This window comes from Saimiri boliviensis, chromosome 17 (assembly GCF_048565385.1).
Source record: "Saimiri boliviensis isolate mSaiBol1 chromosome 17, mSaiBol1.pri, whole genome shotgun sequence".
NCBI classification, from domain to species: domain Eukaryota; kingdom Metazoa; phylum Chordata; class Mammalia; order Primates; family Cebidae; genus Saimiri; species Saimiri boliviensis.
In genome coordinates this window covers 56,222,561-56,246,582 of record NC_133465.1, presented here as the reverse complement: position 1 = coordinate 56,246,582, position 24,022 = coordinate 56,222,561, and the positions used below count along the sequence as shown (strand labels likewise).

Genomic DNA, 24,022 nt, shown 5'->3' with positions numbered 1-24,022 from the left:
AAGCCCTTAGCATATATGCCAGTCATAAGAAAGGCTCACGATCTCATAGAACAGAGAACAGTGATTCCAACACTGGGTACTCTCTGAAGAGTGGGGACCAGGGAAGGTGCCACAAAGAAAGTTAAGCTTCATCTTGCAGCAATAGCAGCACTCCCTACACCTTTTTGCATATTCTGGGGTCAGTGCGGCCAGGGCTGCCAACAACAGGACCATCTGGACATGCGAGGTCAAGGGGCGCTGCACTTCCTCGTGATGGGCTCTGAGAACCTCCTGGAAGGCGAGCTTTGGAGTTGGGTCTTGAAGGAGGAGGACCCCGGGCCCTCCCTGGAGAAGGGAGTGTGTTCGGGATGGGATCACAGAGGCAGCAAGTGAAGCCAGCAGGGCTTGGGGCAGGGGCTGGCAATAACGGCCAGGGAAGAAAGCCAGTTAAGCTCGAGTACAGCAAAAGGCAAAACGAAATAAAGGTATTGCGAAGGGGTTGGGAATGAGAGGGAAAAGGCTGGAGGGTGGCGTGTTGGAATCTAACAAACTGGAGTGGTCCTGGACTCCAGCACTAACAGACCTTTGGAGTCCTGGGGTACTCCGGTAAATGGGAGCACGCAGGAGCGCCCCATCTTCAATCTAAGCCTTGCCACCACTCTGGAAAGCAGGGACCCTGTGTTCTCCCCAAAGGACCTCTCGCTGACATCGCCTTTCTCCCTCAACCCCAAGGCAGGGTCCTTCCAGGCCCTGCAAGGGGATCTAGAGGAGCAGGAACCACCTGCACTGGGGTAGGGCCTGGCCCGGGCCTGGCGTGCCTTGCGAGGTCTGGCGGCGTGACCCCTATCTAGGGTTTCGGGAATTCTGACCTGAACACGCACTCCCGCACTCACCTTCATCACCAGGTGAACAGCCACAGAGGGGAAAGGAGGGACACACCCACCCACGCCCTCCTCCACAAATTAAAGAATCCGCAGGGCCGTCGGAGGGGAGGCCAGGTGTCCTGGGCGGGTAAGAGAGGTGGCTGGAGACGCACTTTCCCTGCGGTCCTCCTGGGGAACCCTTCCCTCGGCTTCCTTCGCTCCAATAATGTGAATGAACCCTGGGAGAGGAAGAGAGCGCGCGAGCGGGCGCGGGGAAGGGGGGAGGCGAGGGGGAGAAAATCTGGGCTGGGGAGGGAGGGGAGCGCAGAAGAGCGCACAGCTGGGCGGGGGCCCGAGGAGCGAGGGGCGGCGCCGAGAGGAGCGGGGCGCGGGCCCGGAGCGCGGCGGCGGCGGCGGGGGAGGCGAGGAGGGCGCGGGGCGGAGGCGCGGGCCGAGCGGGGAGGGCGGGCCCAGAGGGAGGAGCCCCCGGCCGCCGCCGCCAGCCCGCCCGGCGGCCCGCGCAGCCCGCACTCGCCGCCGCGCCTCGGAGTTTGAGCCCCAGCGCGGCCGGAGCGCAGGCACGCCCGGGGCGCGGGGTCGGAGCGCGCAGCGCGGCGCCGCCCCCCGGCCCTCGGCCCCCCAACCCCGGCGCCCCCGGAGCGGCGCGCGGCGGGCCGGGCCGGCGGGCGGCGGACTATGAGGCGCCCACCATGGTGCGATGCGACCGCGGGCTGCAGATGCTGCTGACCACGGCCGGAGCCTTCGCCGCCTTCTCGCTCATGGCCATCGCCATCGGCACCGACTACTGGCTCTACTCCAGCGCCCACATCTGCAACGGCACCAACCTGACCATGGACGACGGGCCCCCGCCCCGCCGCGCCCGCGGCGACCTCACCCACTCCGGGCTGTGGCGGGTGTGCTGCATCGAAGGTACGGCCCGCCCCGACCCCTCGCCGCCACACACAAACACACACACACGCGCGCGCGCGCACACACGCGCACACACTGCCCGGGGCGCGGGCCGGGGAGGGGGTGGGCGCGGCGCTGGCTCCGCGCGAGACACAAAGGAGCCTGAGCGGGCGGGCGGGTCCCCTCGCGGCCAGCTGTGCATCAGCTCGGGTCTCTCCCAGCTGGGTCCTCCCCAGCACACCGACCCCACAAACTCTCCACGCGCACACGCACACCCCCTCGCCCACAGACACAATGAAACACACCGAAACTCACGCGTGCGCGCGAACCCCAGGACCCGAGCGATCCCTAGGGGCTGCGCCGGCACCCCCGGGGGAGGTGGAGGCTGACGAGGGGGCGGGAGGAGGTTGGGGTTGGGGTAGTCGACGGGAGGGGGGAGGGGTTGCTTGGCAACCGGTGTCTGTGCGATTGCTATGGGAACTGGCCACCCTGGGGCGGGGCCGGCCGGGGGTGGGGCACCTCGGGGCCGCTGGGCGCTCGTTCCCGGCTCAGGCCGAGGGGTGAGGGCAGATGTAGGGGCGGGGGCGCGGTTGCGGGGGGCGCGGTCGGGACGAGGATGGGGGTTGGGTGCCGAGCGGATCTAGGGTACCTGGGTAGTCCCAGCCCGCTGCCCGCCTCGTCTTCCACAGAGCCACTGGCCAGCTTCTCGCTGTGCGCTGGGGCAGCGAGGGGAGCGACCCCGAGTCTCCCCCAATGGAGACAGCGACCTCGGTCGCGGACCCTCAGCAGGAAGGCTGCGGGAGACCTCAGTAGGAAACTGGGGTGTGCAGGGGCGATCGGCGGACGGGCAACAGCCTGGGAGGGGCGTGGCCGTCTCATCCGAGCTGCGCGCTGCGACCCCAAGATGCGACTGGAGGCCGCGTAGTAGGTGTCAAGAGGTTGGAATGCCTCTAGGGGCCAGGCTTTCGACCCGGGACTATGGGACAGCTCTCTCCTGGGGAGGGGACTGGATGTCTCCAATGCCAAAATGCGCTCAGCTTCGGTGCCTTCCGGGCGGGCGCCCTTCTGCCCGGCTACGGAACTTGAACAGGTGGCTGGGGAGGGGCTGCCTGGTCCCAGCCAGGTTGGGCACAGGTTTGCTGCTTAAGCGTCGCTCTCACATCAGGGACCGGGTGGAGGGAGCTGGTGGGGGCTTTCCTTTGATTTTTCAAAAAACCCTTGGACAGAATCCCCTCTTTCTTTTCCCTTGACCTTTCCCCGAATGTGAGCTCCGCCCCTCAGTTATTCGGGAAGTTCTCCCTCATACCTAGCCTTCCTTACTGCAGTTCCAGCCCCTGCACGGAATTCAGCCGCGGTTGTTTCTTGATAGAGGTTGGCAGGGAGCTCTTAAAACCATAGCCCTTTTCTGGCGCATTTGAAGTCCTCTGAAAAGAGGCTTTGTGAAGCTGGGTCTGCTGAGTGAAGTCAACTTGGCCCCCTTTCCCCCTCCAGACCATGCTTGTTCTCATCTCATCGGGAATCCTGCCCACCTCTGTCTCCCACCCCTACTCCCAAAAGAGGCTGCTGTGCCCTTTGCAATTTGGATCATAATGCCAGGGCTGAGTGGCATCTTCAGGTAACAGAAATGTGCAATCAGTAGTTAGAGAAACACACAAAAGAGCCAGTGGGCTCACGATCACACCCTCGTCTTTTCTTTTGAAAAACATCATTTTTTGGTGTTCAATTGCTCTGATCGCGAACACCTACTCCTCTCCTCTGAGGAATGTACCCACGTCACTACCTGCCACAGCACCTGAGTTGGATACAGAGCAGGGGCTGCAATGCTCCATACTCCACCTCACAAGCAAGTTCCATTGGGTGCCATCTGCCTGGCACAGTAAGTCATAAGTCATGCCACTGGCACGACCCAAAGGCATGAGTGGACCCAGGGCCTTCCAGCTTCCCAGTGGAAATTCTGAAACTCCTCCGCGCCGGCAAGCCTGGCTTCCTTTATTAATTCCTCATCCTAATTAGGATTAATGCTGCACTTAGCATCTTGCCAGCTGCCTCCAGCCATTTGCACTTTGGTGTTCAACAAGACAGCCCGGAGCTGATCTGGACAGTTGGCTCCACTAGCAGAGGGAGCCATCTGGGGGACCTCACCGAAAGAACTGGGCTACCTGTGTGATTCCCCAAAGCTCAGGGATTCTGAGTTCCAGAACATCCTCATGGGACCCAGGGCTGGGAGAGTGGGTTCAAGATTCCTTGGCTAAAATTATTGTGACAGTCCCTCAACCTGGGTGGGAACTGCCAGCTTGTCTCATAAAAAGCACATCCCTAGACCAGCAGATGTCAACCACCTGACACCTCACCTCCTACAATGCCTCCACCTGCCAGCAAGTAGGAAGAGCTGAGGCCTGGAAGGCACCTTCACCCTAGACCACTTTCCAGGGACATGGAGGGAGAGTTACCTCCATGTTGGCTTTCATGTAGAAAATGCATTATTTCCACCTGTTCTTTAGAAAAGTATCCCAAAGCATTACCTCCAGAGCAAAATGAACAGAAGGAAATTGAAAAAAAAAAAAAAAAATCAAACCTCTGGGCTGAAACTGAAGAAATGCTGCAGCAGACAGCTAATAAGACTCTGAGTATAATGGCAGAACTCTGAAGGGTTTGCTGGCAACTGGCAAATGACAGATTCCGTTTCATGTTCGTGTCTTATAAATAATGTTGCTGGGCCAGGAAGCACAGCCCTCTGGGTACTTAAGGCATCCATGCTTTCTGGCAGGGCTGCGTGCAAAAGACTGCTGCTCCCAGCTTCATGAAGGCTGACCTTGTCTTAGCCTCTTTCTACCCCTCAAATCAAGGTCTCTCCCTTCTACCCGCCCCTCCGCTGGAAAACGTCAAAATGCTCAAGTGTGCAGAGCCTTGTGCACATTACCATGTGGCCTGCTCATGACAGCCCTGGGAGGGCGCTGTCTTCACCCCCATCTGCAGATGAGCAGGGGAGGTGTGGAGAGGTTCAGGGACTTGGCCAGAGGCGCCCAGGTAGGAGGCAGCTGGGCCAGATTGGAGCCTTTGTCTCACTACAAAGCTCTTCTCACCAGATCGCCCTGCCTTTTCCCAAACAGCTTCTGGGTTGCCATTAAAAATAGAACCAAGTACTTGACTACCCAGTGGAGCCCAGCTCTGAGGTTGGGCTGGTGGCAGCAGGAAGGCATTAGAAGTGAGGACGCACAACGGATACACAAATTGCATAACACACCTTTTCCCGTCTCCTTTTCTCTTCCCTTCCTTTATTTTCCCTTTTCCCTTTTTCTCCTCTCCCCTCCTCCCTTCACTTCTCCTCGCCCCTTCTTCCTCCTGCCCTCCCTCTCCCTCCTCCTCGCCCTCCTCGCCCTCCTCTCCCCCTTCCCCTTCCTCTTCCCTTCCCTCCCTCTCCTCTCCTTTTCTCTCCTCTTTTCCTCTTTCTCTTTCAGTCTTTCCCTATGTCTATGTCTCTCTCCCAATCTCTGTTTCCCGGTCTCTCTGTCACTGTCTCTGTCTCTTTCTCTTTTTCCTCCCCTTCCCCTGTGTGCTGGACTAGTTGCTGCAATCAGTCATCTGCCCCCTGCCTTCTGAGACACTCACCTCATTCTTTGTGTCTTCGGTGACACCCAGCCAAGCCTCCGGACATAGGAGAGGAGTAGTAAACCTTTCTTCAAGGTTTTCCAAAGGCATCATCAGCCAACGTTTGTTCGATCTCCTGCATTTTGGAATTCTGTGGGTGTAAGCAAACATCACAGAGCAGGTACTATTGCCAGGGACCGAAGACTTGTGGAGACATGGAAGGGAACAAGAGACTCTGGGCTCAGAGGACAGCAGCTTGTGCCACATGCCAAGGCCTTGCCTCCCACACCAACTCTAGAGAACTCACTAGAGCCACCCAGATCCCCTGCTGCCATCAGGAAAGCTCTCCACCCAAAAAGAGCTCCAGGGTCCGGGAGTCTTAGCCATGGCCCTCCCCCAACCTCCCATCACGAAAGGAGGAAGCTGTCTCCAGCATGCCCACAGCTCTGCCAGGGCCTTAATATAGCAGCCTTGATGCCAGGGGTGGCCTCCATGCCTGCTTTGTGCCAGCTCTGTGCTGGGCAATAGTGGGGGAAGATATGGAGAAGGTTCTGAAACCTGAGCGCGAAGGAGTCCTTTAACCCAGTCATGTTCCCCTGCCTCACCGCAGCATCTTGCACACCAGTGGACCCAGCCTTTCTTCCCAACATGGCACACTGAGGAAGAGGAAACAGTAGCCCCACACCCTGGGGAGGGGAGCGAAAAGACAGCCATGGATGTCTCCTGAGAGGCCCCAGCTGCCCCGAGCCCTGCCCATTGCCCGCAGGTGGGAGGCTCACTCTTTCCAAATACTTTCCTGAAACTCCTTCCTGGTAGGTCAGCTAGATGGCTCTGTTTTGTTGTTTTTTTTTTTTTAGGCCGACTTCTGCTCTTGTTGCCCAGGCTGGAGTGCAATGGCGCTATCTCGGCTCACTGCAACCTCCACCTCCTGGGTTCAAGCAATTCTCCCGCCTCAGCCTCACGAGTAGCTGGGATTACAGGCACATGCCACCATGCCCAGCTAATTTTTGTATTTTTAGTAGAGATGAGGTTTCTCCATGTCGGTCAGGCTGGTCTCGAACTCCCGACCTCAGGTGATCCTCCTGCCTCAGCCTCCCAAAGTGCTGGGATTATAGGTGTGAGACACCGCAAAGCCTGGCCTGCATGGCTCTGTCCTAAACCACACTCCCAACGCAGGACCATTCAGAGAGGTTCGATCCAAACGGCCTTTCCCCACCGACTCCAGGCCTGGCGCTGGGCTTGAAACTTTTCCTATCTGTGTTTGCTTTCATTTTCTCTTGAAATAACCCAGAGGCAGCTTGTCCAGACAGGCCTGGGTAGGTGACAGTGCCAGAGCAGGCTCTTCCCTGATGCGCCAAGTACCGCCAGCTAGAAGCCTCACTCTGGACCCCCTTTGCCCTTGGGTGCTAATCGTCATCGCCATCACTGTGAAGACCTTCATGCACAACTCACACTCGTGCATGTAATTGCCCACAACACCTCAAGGCAAATATTAATTATCTGCCGTCTATAGGTGCGGAAAATGAGGTTTAAGATGTATCCACCTCCTGAGTATTGCCTTCCGTTGCCCGGATCATGGCCAAGGTGGAACTTAGGAGCTTTTCTTGGTACACGGGTCAGGGGAAATCGTTTACTGGAACCATGCAGATTTGGGAAGCGGCAGGTAGGGGGTTGTTGCAGTCATCTCGGGCTGACATCATAAAATGTGATAGACTGGATGGTTTAGACCACAGATGTGAACTTCTCGCAGCTCTGGAGGCTGGGAAGTCAGAGATGAAGGTGCCGGTGGACTCCCTTCCTGGCGAGGTCCCTCTTCTTGGCTTGCAGATAGCCGGCTTCTTCACACGAGTTCCCTAAGGCGTAACTCAGGAGCACCAAGGGCTGTGGGTTTAACATCAGCCGCCCCTCGCACCAGGGCCGGATGTCTCAACCTTAGCACTGCTGACGCTGGGGCCACATCATCCTCTTAAAATGCTCACACGGAGGAGGAGAGGGCGTCAGCTTTTCGGTCTGTCCTTACAAGGGCATTGAGCTGACCATGACCCTCATGAACTCATCTATATCTAATTTCTTCCCAGCGGCCCTGTCCAAATACCATTGTATACATGGAGGATTAGGTCTTCAACATATGAATTTGAGGGGCACAGAAGCATGTGTCCGTCGCAGATATGTTCCCTCCTGTCTCTGCTTTACAACTGTTGCTTACTCTCCAGTCATTCAGAAAGGGGCCCTGAGGGTCCCTTCCCAGTTCTGCCTTCCCCTGATGCTCCACTCTCTGTCTCTTCTCTACCTTCTTCTGTTCTTTATTCCTTTCTCTCTTCTTGTAAGGAAACACTGGCTCCTTTTAACTGGAGCCAGCTGATTGCATGAGGAGAAGCTGGTCGTCTAAGTGGACCCCAGGCTGCAGGCTGACTTAATGGCTCCACCACAGAGCCAGCTTTGGAGGAACCCCATGTCAGAGACTAAAAAAATCTCAGTAGGAAAATCAGATCTTTCAAATAAACCCCCCGTGTTGGTCTCCACAGACAGCCCAGACCAGGCATCCCCAAACTACGGCCCGTGGGCTGCATGCGGCCCCCCTGAGGCCATTTATCCGCCCCCCCCCCCCCCGCCGCACTTCAGGAAGGGGCACCTCTTTCATTGGTGGTCAGTGAGAGGAGCACAGTATGTGGCAGCCCTCCAACGGTCTGAGGGACAGTGAACTGGCCCCCTGTGTAAAAAGTTTGGGGACACCTGGCCCAGACTCTGAGGATTTCCAGGACATAGCAATAGAAGTGCTGAGTAGGAAGGGGCCTTGGGTCACCAGACCCTGAGTGTCAGAGGCAAGGGAGCCACAGTCAAACTGGAGCAGCAATGTACGGGGAGAGGGGACTGGTGGGCCTCTGTCTCCTCGTCTGAAAACTGGGGCCTGGCTGACCTGGAATACTCCTTCCACTTCTCACTTTCTGTCACATAAGCCTCAGAGAGCCTTTGCTCATAGCTTCCAGGTTGAAGGTGGGTCAGTGTGGCCTCATGGAGGGTCATTGCCAGAGGAGGGGATTTCCAGCCAGAACAGCCTTGGAGGCTACTTAGTTCAGTGGCTCTCCACCCTTTTGCTGCTGGGACACACACACAGGCTACGAGACACTTGTCTGCTGGGCATGCCGCTGTCCCTCCTTCATTCATTCAGCACGGGCTCACTGAACATCTGGTCTGTATCAGATATGCAGGGTTCAGGGTCACAGCTGCAGACAGGACAGACAGGTCCCTGCTATCCAGGAACGGATATTCCTAGGTATGAGGCAGTTGGCACTTCAAGGTTCTGAGGTGTGTGACGGTGAAAACGGAGCAGGGGGTGTGTGGGGAGTGGCTGGAGGGGCTACTATTGGCTGGTCAGGGGACGGGAAGCTGTCAGGGAAGGTCACGTTTAAGCCAAAACCTGAAGCACAAAAAGGACCTGGAGGGACAACCTTCTAGGAAGAGGAAAGGGCAAGCCGAGGCCCCGAGCAGGAGGGAACTTGGTGAGGATGGAAGAGAGGGAGTGAGGAGGAGGTCAGGGCGTGGCCCTGGGGAGGCTCCAAGGTCAGGGTCAGAAGCCTGCTTTATTTCACATGAGATTGGTGCCATTGAAGAACTTGGGACAAGGAAGTATGGTGGTCTGGCTTATGTTTTGGTTTTTTGGTTTTGGGGATTTTTTTGAGATGGAGTCTCACTCTGTCACCCAGGCTAGAGTGCAGTGGTGCGATCTCGGCTCACTGCAACCTCTGCCTCCCAGGTTCAGGCCATTCTCCAGCCGCTGGGACTACAAGCGCCCACCACCACGCCCGGTTAATTTTTTATATTTTTAGTAAAGACGGGGTTTCACCATGTTAGCCAGGATGGTCTCGATCTCCTGACCTCATGATCCACCCACCTTGGCGTTCCAAAGTGGTGGGATTATAGGCGTGAGCCGCTGCGCCCGGCCTGGTTTATGTTTTTAGCAGACCTTCCAGCTCCATTTGGAAATGGAGATACCAGAAGACAGGGGAGGCTACCAGGAGACTCATCTGGAGATTGTGGTGGACTGGAGACTGGGGCCATGTGGCAGCAGCGGAGGGATGGCCCAGAAAAGGGGATGAGGAATGAAGGGTGACCTTCCAGATTTGGGGCCACAGCAGCTGGCCAGGTGATGGCACCATGGCCAAGTAGAGAAAGATGGAAGAAGGAGCAGTTGTGGGAAAGAAAGCCAAAGGCATACCCATGGGGGTGCCAGATTCTGACACTACAACCGGATACCTCACAGCCAGAAGTAGTGCTGGACAGTTCCTTAGGGCGGGACTCAGGAGCCCCAAGGGTTATGGGCTCAGCATTGGCTGCCCCTCGGAGCAGGGCAGAGTTTCCCAGAGGTAGCACTGCTGACTCTGGGGCAGGATCATTCTCTGCTACAGGAGCTGTCCTGTGTGCCAAAAGTGTTTAGCAGCACCCCTGGCCTCCCTACACCGGAACCAGTAGCGCTCCTCCTTCTCCAGCTGTGACGACCAAAAATGGGCTCAGACTTTGCCACATGTCCCTGAAGTACAAAATTGCCTGCGTGGAGAACCTCTCCAGTCTAGGGGAAGCATTGTTTAGGGTTGCAGGGACAGAGGGCAGACGGGGCAGGCACAATTCCTGGTAGCTGGAATTCTAGTCACTTCTCTTCCCTTTGAGAAAGCACATGGGGCCAGACGTGATGTCTCATACCTGTAATCCCAGCACTTTGGGAGGCTGAGGCGGGAAGATCACCTGAGGTCAGCAGTTTGAGATCTGCCTGGCCAACATGGTGAAACCCTGTCTCTACTAAAAATACAAAAATTAACCAGCTGCGGTGGTGCATGCCTGTAATCCCAGCTACTCAGGATGCTGAGACAGGAGAATCGCTTGAACTTAGGAGGCAGAAGTTGCAGTGAGCTGAGATCCCACCATTGCACTCCAGCATGGGTGACAGAGCAAGACTGTCTCAAAAAAAAAACAAAACAAAAACAAAAAAAAAAAAAACGCCAAGCCCAGTGGTTCACGCCTATAATCTCAGCGCTTTGGGATGCCTAGGGTCAGGAGTTCCAGACCAGCCTGACCAACATGGTGAAACCCCTTCTTTACTAAAAATACAAAGGTTAGATGGGCATTGTGATGTGTACCTATAGTCCCAGCTACTCAAGTGGCTGAGACAGGAGAATTGCTTGAACCTGGGAGGCAGAGGTTGCAGGGAGCTGAGATGGTGCCACTGCACTCCAGCCTGGGCAACAGAGTGAGACTCCATCTCAAAAGAAAAAAGAGAAGAAGCCCATGGAACCCAAGTGGGGAAAGCGATCCTATTAATGGGATGACCTGGTGTCCCCCTTAGGGGCCAGCTCCTTCTTTATTCATAATAATGCTTACCCTGCCCACAATGCCCAGCAGATGTCCACCCTGGGGCTGCCAACCACTGATGCTTCCTGGTTCCTAGGCTGTGCAAGCCCAGGAAGCTCAAGACGGGTGAGGCAGAGTGACTTACCCAAGGTCACATGGCTCAGGAGCAGAAAGTGGCTGTGGGGCTGCCTGGCTGGGGCTCTGTCCGGCGTAACCTCCCCTTGGGTGCGCACCTGGGCAAAGGTGGAGCAACACAGCCACTGTAGCATGGGGCAGCAGTAGGCGCAGGACACCGATGGAAACTGGCTCCTGTGGCCTCTGTGCGACCGGCCTCCATTGAGGTTCACCTGCGCGCACTCGCAGAGAGGCAGCGCTGCCCTCCACGACAGCCTCCCCTCAACAAGGATGCCCTCCCCAGCGGTCTAGTGGGCTTGCTCTCCTGGGAAACAGTTTCAAAAAGGGAAAAAACTGGTTCGAACCCCCAGGGAGGGCCTGCATGGATCTGCCCCCAACACCCCGCCCCACCCCCCAATTCTTGCATCCCTGTGACACCCCAGGATACTCGGGGAAGCACCGCACGAGACCCTCTTTTCTGCACTGCAAGGCAGGGCGTGGTACCAGACAAAGGACTTTTTTTCTAGTATGTCAACATCTTCCTATGAAAAACTTTTCAAAGCTGCAAAAATGACATTTCGTGACTTTACTGTTTGTTCATTTCTTCCTCCTTCAACCATAAAGAAAGGGACAAGATAAATCAAAAGATGAGGGACCGGGGGTGGGGGGGATGGGAAAATCAAGTAGGAAAATGAGATGATTCTGCGTCCAGCTAGCGTCCACAGGACCGGCCGCAGAGGCCAGCTGGGAGCCGAGGCTTTGTCTCTGAGCTTCCTGGGGACCAGGACAAAGAAAGGAGCATGGCCAGACGTGTGTTCACAGGGGGCATACAATAAAAGGGAGTATTCCATAATAGAAGCCCAGCTCTTCCTGATACAGAGGTCTAGAAGAAATGATCCCCCTTCTTCGAGGGGCATTCTATTAAAATGGACTCTGCTGAAAAGGCAGCCTGGGGTAGGGAAAGAGGCTAGGCTTTGGGGTTGGACCCCTAGAATTCAAACCACCAGTTTCCAGACAGCTGTGTGGCTTTGGGCAGGTTAGGCAACCTCTCTGAGTTCTTGTTGACATCTGGAAAATGATGGATCATGAGGCAGTGAATGCGAAGGTGCCCAGCACATACCCCTGGATGCCCCACGTGGAGTGCTCGTTAGGGTTCCTCTGGGTGGACTCAGAGCAGTCCCTGCTGTCTGCATTCCTCGAGGCTCCTGGGTGTGAGCTGGTGAGGCGGAGGCAATGACAACTGAGCTGCCAACCTCCACCACGCACGGGGGACCCTTCCTGTGAAGCACCCCGGTCTTTACAAAGCAGACACTTCCACCCCCACAGGCCCTGGGCTCTCTGCAGGCTTTTCCCACGCTCTGTCTGGACCTGGGCTTGAATCAAACCCTTTCCTCCCCGATTAGTCCACGTGGAAGCTGCAGCATCAGCTGGCTTCACGGTGCATGGGTTCGTAAGGGCTTTGGACATTAACTGGAGCTGCTCTTGCGCCTCCACGCCCTCCCTCCACCCCACCCCGATGCCATGCCTCCGAGGACTACAGACCCAGAGCAAGCTCTCTGCTGTCACTACATCCAACCCTGCTCCCTGCTACCATGGCAAGCCCACAGAGGCGGAGGTGTCGGGAAATGCTGTTTAATTGCCTCTCCTTCCACCGCCATCACCCCATTTCTGAAAGAGAATGAGGAAAGGCAGAGGGCAGTTTCTGGACTCAAGCTCAGCTCCAGACCCCGGGAAAAACCAAATGACTAAAAAATCATCAGTCTCCCTGGCTCACCTGCCACTAGCTTCTGTCACCTCCTGGCCCCAGGGACACAGGGGGGCTGGATCTTTCTTCCAGCTCCCCGTCTCCTCCCTCGCATTAGTCCACACGGAAGCAGCAGCATCAGACAGACAGCCCTGAAGCCATGTGGCCCTGGGTTTGAGTCCAGACTTCGAAACTTATCAGCTGCGTGTCTTCAGACGAATTACCTAACCTCTCCGAAGCCCAGTTCCTCCATTGCTAAGTTGGAGGCATCATCGAATCAACTCTGGGCTTGTGGTGAAGTCGTATGAGAAAAACATGGAAAAGACCCCTTCTTGTGCCTGGTACCTTGTAGATGTTCAAAACTTATCATCACTTTCTACTTCCATGTTTCTTGACCCTTGGAATTTTTCCCAGAAGACATAAGTTGCCCAAACTTTGTAAGCCGCCCCAGGTCAGCTAGCCAGCCCTCCGGAGTTCAGGAATGGAAGAAGCTGAGCCTCCCCAGTGGAGGCCGTGGTGAGATCTCCTCACCTCTCAGGCAGGGCGGCTCTGAAAGGCTCCTGTGAACTGCAGAATCAGAGGCTGAGGCTCTCAGTTGGGAGCTGAAAGAGGGCCTGGCATGCAGGCTGTGCCCGGGCTGGGGGTGGCAGCCACCCAGGGGTGTGTTCCCAACAACACATTTTCTGGCACAGTGACTTTGCCAAGTGCCCCAGCCTGGCCCCAGGGAGGCAGAGAGGAACTGAGGAACTTCCGGTACCCTCAGGGGTGGGGACTGAGTGCCCAGATTGGTGCTTAGGAACAGAGACAGTGCTCGTGGGGTTCAGGACGACCTGCACGTTCCACGGTCACTGACCATCCCACTGTCCCTGACCGACGCCTGCCGAGAGCCCTGCTGCCTCAGGCATGAGGTTGCAGCTGTGAACTCCCCAGTGTCTCGGGGTGAGGGCCAGGGTAAAGCAGGACAAGGGACCAGAGTGAAAACCATCAGGACTGGAGTCGGGGGACTGTGGCCTACTCCTGACTCCGCCACTAACCATCTGGACAGTCTTCGGCTTGTCCCTCAACCTCCTAGAGCCTCGGTTTGCTCGGCTGTCAAATTGGCAAATAATACGTGGCCTCCCCTCCTCCTCCCTCCGCCCTCCTCCCTCCAACTTCCTCTCCCAGCTTTCCTCTATCATCCTGCACCCTCCCTCTTTCCTCCCCTCCCTCCTCCTTCCTCTATTCTTTCTTCCTCCTCCCTCCCTCCTGGCATCTGCCATTCCTCCTTTCTCCTCCCCATCCTCCCCCTCCCTGCCTTCATCTTCTTTCTATCCCTGAGCCCTCCCCACCCCACCCTGCCCCCAGGGTTCTGTGATATCCCAGCTGAGAATATTTGCAAAAGTGCTGAGAATCACGGTGGCCATGTCCCCACAGAGGCACCACACAGGACACGGTGACTTCGGGCTCATTTTCCTGGAAACACTGTTGGCCGTGGCGTCTTTTCCCCCTGACACCTTGGCAAGGAGGAGCTGCTGGTGGCAAACCTCACACATCGGCTGTGCCTGCCGCCGGCCACTGTGGTCTCACTTTGGACAACACCGCCCCCTCCCTCTCCAGCCCACTCAGTCACCAGTTCATCCACCCAGCAAATGCTGCCAAGAGCCTGCTCCGCACCCAGCAGAGACAGAAGCCCCTCTCCCGAGACACCCCTCCACGCCCTCCCCAGGCGTGGGCTCCACCTCTGGCACACGCCCACCGCACACGCCCGCCGCCTGCCTTCCCTCCCCCTCCCTCCATCTCAGCGCACTCCCGCTTCTGTCATCTCTCGCCTGGATGCCGCTGTAGAGTCCTGACTGGTCACTCTCCCTGCTCTCCACACACATCCAGAAAGATCTTGTAAAAATATCAAGCAGATCACATGGGTCCCCAGCTCCCCAGCTCTAACGGGGGTTACCCTCCCGTGAGACCACAGACCACATCCCTCTGTGATCGTCAGGCTCTTTCCCTGATCCCCGAAGCCCGTGGATCCAGCCCCGCCCCGCTGTCTGACTCTCCAGGAGCTTCCTGTGCAGAAGGGAGTCGAAGATGACATCTGAACTACGTCTGTGTGATGATAAATAGGACAGTGGGTTGGGGGTGGGGTATCAATGAGACCTGCAATTGAATCCTGCTCAGCCCTGTGTTCGCTCTGTGACCTTGGGCAGATTCCTTAGCCCCTCTGGGCCTCTGTTATCTTCTCATCTGTACAGTGGGGATATAATGGTAGACCTCCCCTCTGCCATCTCATCAGAGGATCAGAACAATTAAATGCGATTGCATGGGGCGGGGAGCAGAGCTGAGTGTGGAAGCAGGCCCCGCCCCTCTCTTGTTGTTTCTGAGCTACCACATGCACCTGCAGGGCCGGGGGCTGCCTTGGAGAGCAGAGTTACTTAAACCTCTGTCGTCCTCAAGTGTTTGTGGGGGACTTGCTGAGTGCCTGGCTTCGGGCTGGGCATCGTGAGCACAGAAACTTCTAGGGTACTTACTCTCTGGTCCTGGCAACGCTGGAGCACCAGCAGTAGGAAAGACATCACACAGGGCATGATGTGGAGAGGGCAGCAGAACATGTCCTGGATGACAGGGGCTCCTCCCGGGCGCCCTAAGGAGACCTGTCCCATCGGCTTGTCAGGAGAATCAGATAAAAAAATATACACAGGGCTCCCCATACATCTGTCTCACCATAGACTTGAAATAAACATTCTTATGCTTGGTGTCTTGGAGAGGAGATAGGCCGTGGTGGTAAAGGGCCCAGATCCCAGAGTGAGTCGGAGTTTGAATCCAGGGTTTGCCTCCTTCTAGCTGTGGGGCTTTAAGCCAGTCATTGCACCTGCTTTGAGCCTCAGTTGCTTTCTCTGCAAAATGGGGTTGTTAGCAATACCAGCTCTGCACCGTGGCTGGCAGGAGTCAGTATCTAAGTGCTTGCTTTAGAGCTGGAAGAACGTGTGTTCAGTGCATGGTGGCTCTTCTCATCTGCTAACCCAAAAAATACATGGCACATGGGGACAGGGAAGGGGACCCAGAGTGAAGATGGGTCTCGGAGGAAGCAGGGCTTTGATTCTTAATTCCCAGGGCTCCTCCTGCCCACTTCACCCCTCCCCCATACACCAAAGCACAGGCAAGAAAAAGGACACAGATCCCCAAAGACTCCCTGAGGACATTTCAGGACACCCAGGCTCCCTTCCAGGGGCCGAACAGTCCGGCCAAGGCCATGTCACCAGCTCATCATTAACTTGCGGTGGGGGAGGGATGCCCCGAGATTGCTTCCGGCCCTCGGCTCTGAAAAGCCCGATAACAAGCGCACATTGACGGCCCGGGTTCCCCAGGGCGAGCGCGCTGTCCCTGCCTCGCATCTGAGCCTTCGCCCGAGACATTTTCTCGCTTCAGCAGTTTGGCATGTCATACAAAGGGGCTCTGATTTTTCCTGATGTCCAACTCCTCTTGCATGAAAAATGGCTTTGCGTGTCTTTCTGCCGGTGGATTCCTGAGTGTGAGTCAAGGCCAGATGCCTGGTGGGCGGAGAGTCCTCACTTGCTTAACCATTTGGAGGATCTCCCGTTCTACCTTGGTGGCCACCTGTGGCCTGTGGCCTTGAGGTTCAGTCTCTGAGGAAGTGCCCTGCTGGCTGCAGGCCTGCTCGTCACCCCCTCTCCAGCCAGCCCCCCTTTCCCGGCCCTGGCGGTTTCTGATGTGTCTCAAGGCTCCTTCTTAAGGTCAGCACACCCACCTGGCCAACCCGAGGGTCCCTTTTCCGCATTTTCCCTTTTTCAGCTGTCAAATTGGCAGAAAATACCTGTCCTTCCCTCCTTCCTCCCTCTGTCTGACCTCTTTCCTCCCTCCTTCCTCCCCTCCCTCCCTCCCTCCCACCCCCATCCCTCCCTCTGACCTCCACACCCCTCCCTCCAACTTCCTCTTCCAGCTTTCCTCTATCCTCCCTCCATCTTCCCTCCGTTCTCCCTCCCTCCTTCCTCTCTTCATTCTTTCTTCCTCCTCCCTCCCTCCCTGCATCTTCCATTCCTCCTCTCTCCTCCCCATCCTTCCTCCTCCCTGCCTTCATCTTCTTTCTATCCCTGAGTCCTCCCTGCCCCGCCCGCTCCCAGGTCTCTGTGGAGCTGGAAGGATGGAGTGATGAAGGGATGGACAGGAGTCCCAGCCCAAACCCGCTCTCCCCATTCCCCAGGGCCTTCGTCCCTCCCGCCTTCCCTCTTTCTCTCCATTCTCTCTTCTTTGTATTTCTAATTCATTCTCCCCCTTTTCCCTTTGAGTCTGCCGTAAAGCACACAAGCCCTCTCCTGCTTCCTGTTCAAGGCAGTCTTTTGAAAGTTCTTGAAGCATTTCCTAGATAAAAATGTATTATTTTAACTCTGTGATTATTAGGAGGGTTATTAAACATGAAGAGAGTTCTATTAAATAGCAAATTGAGTGAGCCAAAAACCCACAGATGTAGAACCTTTGAAGATCCTCGGGTACAAAATAGATGTGACTGGGCCAATGGCTGCTTTATTAAGCTGGGAAAAAAATAGAGAAAGGAAATTCACCAAAATGTTCAACTGATGGTCATGGGAATGAGCAGTGACTTATTTGATCTTCTTCTATCTTTTTTCAAATGCTATGATGCAGTCAGGCTCACACCTGTAATCCCAGCATTTTGGAGGCTGGGGCAGGTGGATTACCTGAGGTCAGGAGTTCAAGACCAGCCTGGCCAACATGGTGAAACTCCGTCTCTACTAAAAATACAAAAATTAGCCAGGCATGGTGGTGCATGCCTGTAGTCCCAGCTACTAGGGAGGCTGAGGCAGGAGAATCACTTGAACCTGGGAGGCGGAGGTTGCAGTGAGCTGAGATCGCGCCATTGCACTCCAGCCGGGGTGACAGAGGGAGACTCCATCTCAAAAAAAAAAAAAGAAAGAAAGAAAATAGCTCCAAAACCATTGCTTGTCAAGAAAAAGAAAGAAAAAAATAGCATACCAAGCCCAGTCTCAGACAGATGAACAGGTGTGTACGCAAATTCAGCACTGCTGGTGTTTGTTCACTTTATTAAATACATCCAGGAACACACTCCCAGGCACCACGCCCAGTGACTTCCTGCCAGCATTTTATCACTGGCCACTGCTGACTTATAACCCAATTGATTCCTGGATCAAAGCCTTTGCGAGCCAACCGCAATTGAATCTTTATTTCCTGTAGGCACAATATCCACATTGGGCTTCCATCCCCAGAAATCCATCTCCTACAATAAAAGTGCCAAAACTGACCATGAAAAGTAAGTGAGAAGGAAATCAGACCCAGATCTATGCTCTTACAAACCTTTATCACATATGTGAACCTAAGCACTTAATAGGGAAGCTGTGTCGGGAGAGGCTCCCCAAGGGAGAATTTTTCTGCCTGAGTCAGACGGCTCAAGATTTCTTAAAATGTGAATCCAATGAACTTTGAACATAAGATGGTTCCTTTTTTTTTTTTAATCCCCCCTAGGAAATTGCCCTGTGGCAAGCTTAAGCAGGCTTCATTGCACCAAAAATCTTCAAACTCTTTAAAATAAAAGATTCTTCTGTCTTGAAATTTTTCCATTACCAATTCCCTTTGTGTAAATTCTTTTTCTTTCTTTTTTCTTTTTTTTTTTTTTTTTTTTTTTCCCGAGACTGCCTCAGCCTCCCAGAGTGCTGGGATTACAGGTGTGAGCCACTGCATCCAGCCTTGTGTAAATTCTTTAGCAAAATCTTTGCATTTCTTCCAGAGGTTCCTCTGAAAGAACAAGAAAAGAAAAAGAAAAAAGTCTTTGCATGGTGAATACTGGAGGGAAGGCAGTTTCCACTGTGACTTGTCCCGCCCCTGAAACCATCCCTCAATCTTTGTGGCAGTGATTTAGTTGACCCTTCAAATGTCCATCAATGCAGAGCTACCAGCTTCCCCTTGAGTCTTTGTTGCCAGGTGCTCAGAATGTTACCTTTAGTTCTTAGCAAGAGTTTCTGTTAAGGCAGAAGCGCGAGGGAACCAGTATGGGAGGAGATGGTGAGGCCAAGTCCGGCATCCTCCAGCTGAGATTCCCAGTACTTGGACTAGAAAAATGATTCCTTAGTTCTAATGAAAATTCCTACCTCCAATAGTCATGTCTGTAACTTTCTTCTTGCTCAGTCTTTCCTGTAGCTGAAAACAAAGCAATCATCCTCGGCCCTTAGTAGCCCTTCTTATTCTTGGAAGCGGTTTTTTTTTTTTTGGGGGGGGGGTCCTTCTTTGGTCTACCCATCTCTGGAGGAAAGGGAAGGAAATTTACCTGGTTTTTTTGTTTTGTTTTGAAACCTAGTTGCTTTCTCCAGATTGTCTGTGGCTTGACACGAATAAGCCTTTGTGCAAAGGACTGGGACAGGCTGGGAGGGGCTGGAGCCGACAGAGCCACAGGAGACCCTCCCTGCTTGTCACCAGTGGGCTCTTGAGCTGCCCGAGAGTAGGAAGGTGCTCAGGCTAGCCCTGCAAGGTCCCCTCCACCCTAGCTGCTTATCCATTTGACAATTTTCTGCTCACTCCTCTGTTTAGATTCCAAAATTGTAAATAGTTTAAAAAATAAGAACAAATGCCTACTGAGCCCTCGCTGTGCACCAAGCATATTATGTATCATCTCTAGAACTTTCCATATGTTATCTCAATTTATCTTTGTCGAAGCTATAATTTCATACTAATTAATTTCTTAATCAACTATGATTTAATCAGGTTTCAGGTGTATTATTGCACAAAGAGAGCTAACCCTTAGAAAAAAAATTATTTTTAGCCGGGCACGGTGGCTCAAGCCTGTAATCCCAGCACTTTGGGAGGCCGAGGCGGGTGGATCACAAGGTCAAGAGATCGAGACCATCCTGGTCAACATGGTGAAACCCCGTCTCTACTAAAAATACAAAAAATTAGCTGGGCATGGTGGCACGTGCCTGTAATCCCAGCTACTCAGGAGGCTGAGGCAGGATAATTGCTTGAACCCAGGATGCGGAGGTTGCGGTGAGCCGAGATTGCGCCATTGCACTCCAGCCTGGGTAACAAGAGCGAAACTCCGTCTCAAAAAATAAAAAAGAAAGAAAGAAAAAGAAAAAAAATTATTTTTAGAAATAGGGTCTCACTCTATCACCCAGGCTGGAGTGTAGTGGTGGGATTATAGCTCACTGCAGCCTTGAATTCCTGGGCTCAAGCAATCCTCCCACCTCAACTTCTTAAGTAGCTGGGACTGCAGGCATGCACCACCATGCCCATCTAATTTTTATTTTTTTTTATAGAGACAAGATCTTGCTCTGTTGCCCAGGCTGGCTTCAAACTCCTGGGCTCAAGAGATCCTCCTGCCTCAACCTCCCAAGTAGCTGGATTTACAGGCATCAGCCACCATACCTGACTGTGAGAGCAGACTCTTCTGTGGTTCCTATGAGATGCCAGGGATTGCCCTGTGTACTTTATATGGATTGACTTGCTTAGTCCTCAGCCAGCCTGTGAAGCAGGTGCTAGCACTAATTCCATGGTACAGATGTGGAAACTGAGGCACAGGGAATTGAAATAACTTGCCCAAGGCCACAGAGCCGACAAGTAGGGAAGTCAGAACTGAACCCCTGGCTGTCTGGCTTTGGGTTCCATTCTGTTCATTTGGCTGTACCTCCTCCCAGTTGGTAACAGCGGTAACTGTGACACTGAAGATCTCCTCCATGCAGGCACTTTGCAGAGTTCACTTCCAGCATGGATGACACTCCCCTTGTGGGAGACTCACCAGCCTGTGACACCCACAAGCACCTGCACCCAGGTCTCGAGCCCCGAAGCCCCTGAAGAGCTCTTTCCCGGCCCCATGCTAAAAGAAGTCATGTGTCAGCTGCACATTGGGGAAAAGGCGAGGTTGTGGGGTGACTCCGTTTCCTGTGAATATCCTAAATAACCCACGGTGACCCCGGGAATCTGGAGCCATAGTACAGGCTACCAAAGCTGGAGGAGGAGGTTGGATGGGAAGAGAGAGAAGGACCACCCCTCAAGTGCATCCCTGAGGTTGCCAGATGCTGGCTGTGGGCCGGGCTGCCACAGCAGGCTTCTCAGAGGAGGTGGGCACAGCGTCGTGACCAGAACTATGCACAACGCTGGGCCCCAGGTCTGACTCATGCTGCCTAGAGAGAAAGAATTCTGCTGTCAGACTGAGGGCGGCTCTTCAGATGGGGCACTCTCTGCAAAGAAGGTGAAAATCGATCTGTTCGAGACAGCTCCTTTAAGAAGACATTAACCGTGCACTTCAAAGCCCTGGAACCCATGTTTTGCAAGGCCTGGCACCCGCTAGCACACTTTCACACCCAGGTTCAGGTTGTTGGCATTCATGTGGTGACTCCCAGCTCGCACAAAGCAGATAGAAAAACAGGCTGATCATACTGTGTGCTGCCATTCATTTCCTGTTCAAACGCAGGCAAAACCAAGGCAAGGCAGCGGAGCTCAGCAGAGTGGCTGCCTTTGCGGGCTGTTGTCTGGGAGGGTGCAAGGGCTGTGAACGATGCAGACACATGTTCACTGAGCTGCACTCTTAGGATTATTCTCTCTGTAGATTAGCTTCAATAAAAATTAAAAATAACAGCCAGTTGCAGTGGCTTGAACCTGTAATTCCGGCACTTTGGGAAGCAAGGCAGGAGGATCGCTAGAGGACAGGAGTTCAACACCAGGCTGGGCAACATAGTGAGACCCCATTTAAAAAATAATAATAATAATTAGCTGGACATGTAGTTATGGCTAAAGGTGGTGCACACCTTTAGCCATTAACTACGTGGGAGGCTGAGATAGGAGGATTGCCTGAGCCCAGGAGTTCGAGGCTGCAGTGAGCCACCACTCCGCTCCAGCTCTGGGCAACAGAGCAAGACCCTGTCTCAAAACAAAAACAAATAAACAAATATGGATCTGGGGTGACAAGGACTGCCAGGTGGCCTGGCAGCCCCACCTGCCCTCACTCATCCCCAGCTGCTGGCCTGCGTTTTCTTCAGTATTAGGCGATCCTGCAAATACTCGTCGGGAATGTGTGTGCCCGGCCCTGTGCTGCATTCTAGGGACTAGTTCCTTAATTCATTCCGCAATGATTTTTGCACCCAGCCTCTTGGGAAGTGTTTGACCTCCTGGAGGAAAAGATCTTCCTGTATCTACAGATCCTGAAACTCGGAGCTGTTCAGAATGGCATGGCCTCCCCCTCGTTACTGCCTCGCCATCTGCTTGCTCTGTCTCTCATGGAATCTTCATAACCCCACAGGAAGGTGGGTTCTGTCACCCTGGGTTCTTCACCCAGAAGGCGAGGCAGCAGAGGCAGATTTTGACTTGAACTCAAGCCTGAGTTTGGCCTCAAGCCTGAGCCTGCCCCAGGGTCCCCTGGGGTTAGGGGTTACCAGGCTGGGAGTCTGTGCTGACAACAAACCTGGTGTCCTCCTGCCTGCCTCAACCTCATCCTTGGGGAAATGCCCCCCTGGGCCAAGCACAGCAGCTCAACGAGACCAGACCAAAGGGTGCCAGGGGACTGATATGTTTTGGGTGAGGAGGGTCTGGCCCAAGGGCAAACAATGGCTTTGCTTCTCTGAGACTGTCCCTTCCCAGCCTGGGCAGCTGTGATTGGGAAATACTGCCTGGTGCCCTGCCTTGAGGGGCTCCCACCACCCACCCTCATCCTGCCTCATCTATTTCCAACTCCCTACCTGCATTTTCTTAGTCTCTATTCAAATACAGTAAATGCTCATTGAGGATTTGAAAACTAAACCCCAGGCTGAGTCCTGGGCACTCACAGATTCATTCATTCATTCAGCAAATATTTGTTGAGTGTCTGGTACTTATCAAGCAGCATCGAAGTGATAGGGAAAATCGTCTTCACAGCAGGGAATCAGACAGACAGCCATTCAGTAATAATTCTATTGTCCAAGAGAGGCAAACAAAAAGCAAGAAAGAAAAGGAATGTCGGAGTGAGGATCGTAATGTTAGAATATTTGTCTTAGTTCACTCAATTCCAGGAAGGCTTGGCCTCTATCAGCCTGGGAAAGTCCTGGGGGGCTTCCCAGAGGAGGCAACATTACTCCTTTCTTACAGAATGTGTAAGAGTTCCCCAGGCAGAGGAATATACAGAGGTGGACGTCTTCCTTCCTGAACGCATGCATGCACTCTCCTATTCATTCTTCATTCATCCAGCAGACATTTTATGGGGCATCCAGGTGAAAAGTAGAATCCTGTCCTGTTCCTCAAAGAAGTCAGTGTCCAGTGGGAGAAGGGAGATGGAGGGTGGTCATCTGTTACAGTTCTGTGTGGAATGCATTAAGTGCAAGTCCAGGGAGTGGCAGTAACACAGAGTGGGAAGAGGAAGGTCCTCAGAGGCAAGGGATGTGTTCAGGGAAGTTTCTAGACGGCAAGTCATATGAGCCAGTGTCGGAAGGTGAACATAGGTTTGTTTCAGTTTGCCCAGCGCCTGTAATCCCAGCACTTTGGGAGGCCAAGGTGGGTGGATCACAAGGACAGGAGTTTGAGACCAGACTGACCAACATGGTGAAACCCCCGTCTCCACTAAAAATATAAAAATTAGCCGAGCATGGTGGTGTGCCTGTAGTCCCAGCTACTCAGGAGGCTGAGGCAGGAGAATTGCTGGAACCCTGGAGGGGGAGGTTGCAGTGAGCTGAGATCGCACCACTGTACTCCAGCCTCTTCTCCTTTTTTTCTTATTTATTTATTAAAATAAAAATGAATAAATAAATAAGAAAAAAGAGGAGAAGAGGGTTCCAGACAGAGCGCAGATAAAGTTCCAGAAGCATCGTGCCCACTCCCAGGCATTCCATAGTTACCCAGTGGCTACCAGGGGCCCCTGGCCCTGAGCGAGCCCCTGGGATGCACGGGACACAGGATGTGTTCCCGAATGCCTAAGAAATCTGGTACTATCGAAACAGAAAGCCCCGTGTGGAAGGAGGCCAGAAGCTGGGGACAGAGAGGTAGGAGGTCAGAAGCAAAAGGGCTCTTCGCTCCATCGTACCTGCTCAGGAGCCTGCCTCTGGCCCTGCTGGCCCAGCCATGCGGGTTGAAGGTCTCACCCAGGGACATTCAGAGCTGCTGTGTGTCTGAAGCGCTCATGTGGCTTCTGTGCTGGACAGAGTGGAGGGAGCAAGGCTAGAGGCAGGGGCACTTGTTAGGGAAACATTGGAAAATTCAGCGCTGGGGGGATGAGTCCTGAGTTAGGACAGTGGAATGGAGGAGATGGCGGATTTGAGATCTGCTTTGGAAATAGACTGGATATAAGAATGAGAACCCATTATGGGAGGACAGGGTGACGTCACTGAGCAAAACAGGACACTCAGGAGGGGCAGCAGGCATGTGAGTGAGGCTGGTAAGTCCAGCTCCAGGGGGAGGGCACAGACTGGTTGGAGCACATTGTACGAGGCTTGCGTCTTAACTAATGTCTTCACTATTGAACTATCCCCAGTTTACAGAGGAGGAAACAGAGGCACAGTGAGTT

General features: G+C 54.1%; 1 protein-coding gene across 1 annotated transcript in view; it reads left to right on the top strand.

Annotated features, from left to right (window-relative positions):
• Positions 1 to 1,350: 1,350 nt before the first annotated feature.
• The window catches only part of CACNG4 (calcium voltage-gated channel auxiliary subunit gamma 4), a 60,979-nt gene continuing 38,307 nt past the window's right edge, over positions 1,351 to 24,022 (top strand). Inside the window, exon 1 of the mRNA XM_039476998.2 lies at positions 1,351 to 1,772. Coding sequence (XP_039332932.1) covers positions 1,553 to 1,772 — 220 coding nt within the window. The 5' untranslated portion in view covers positions 1,351 to 1,552. The remainder of the gene's footprint in view (positions 1,773 to 24,022) is intronic.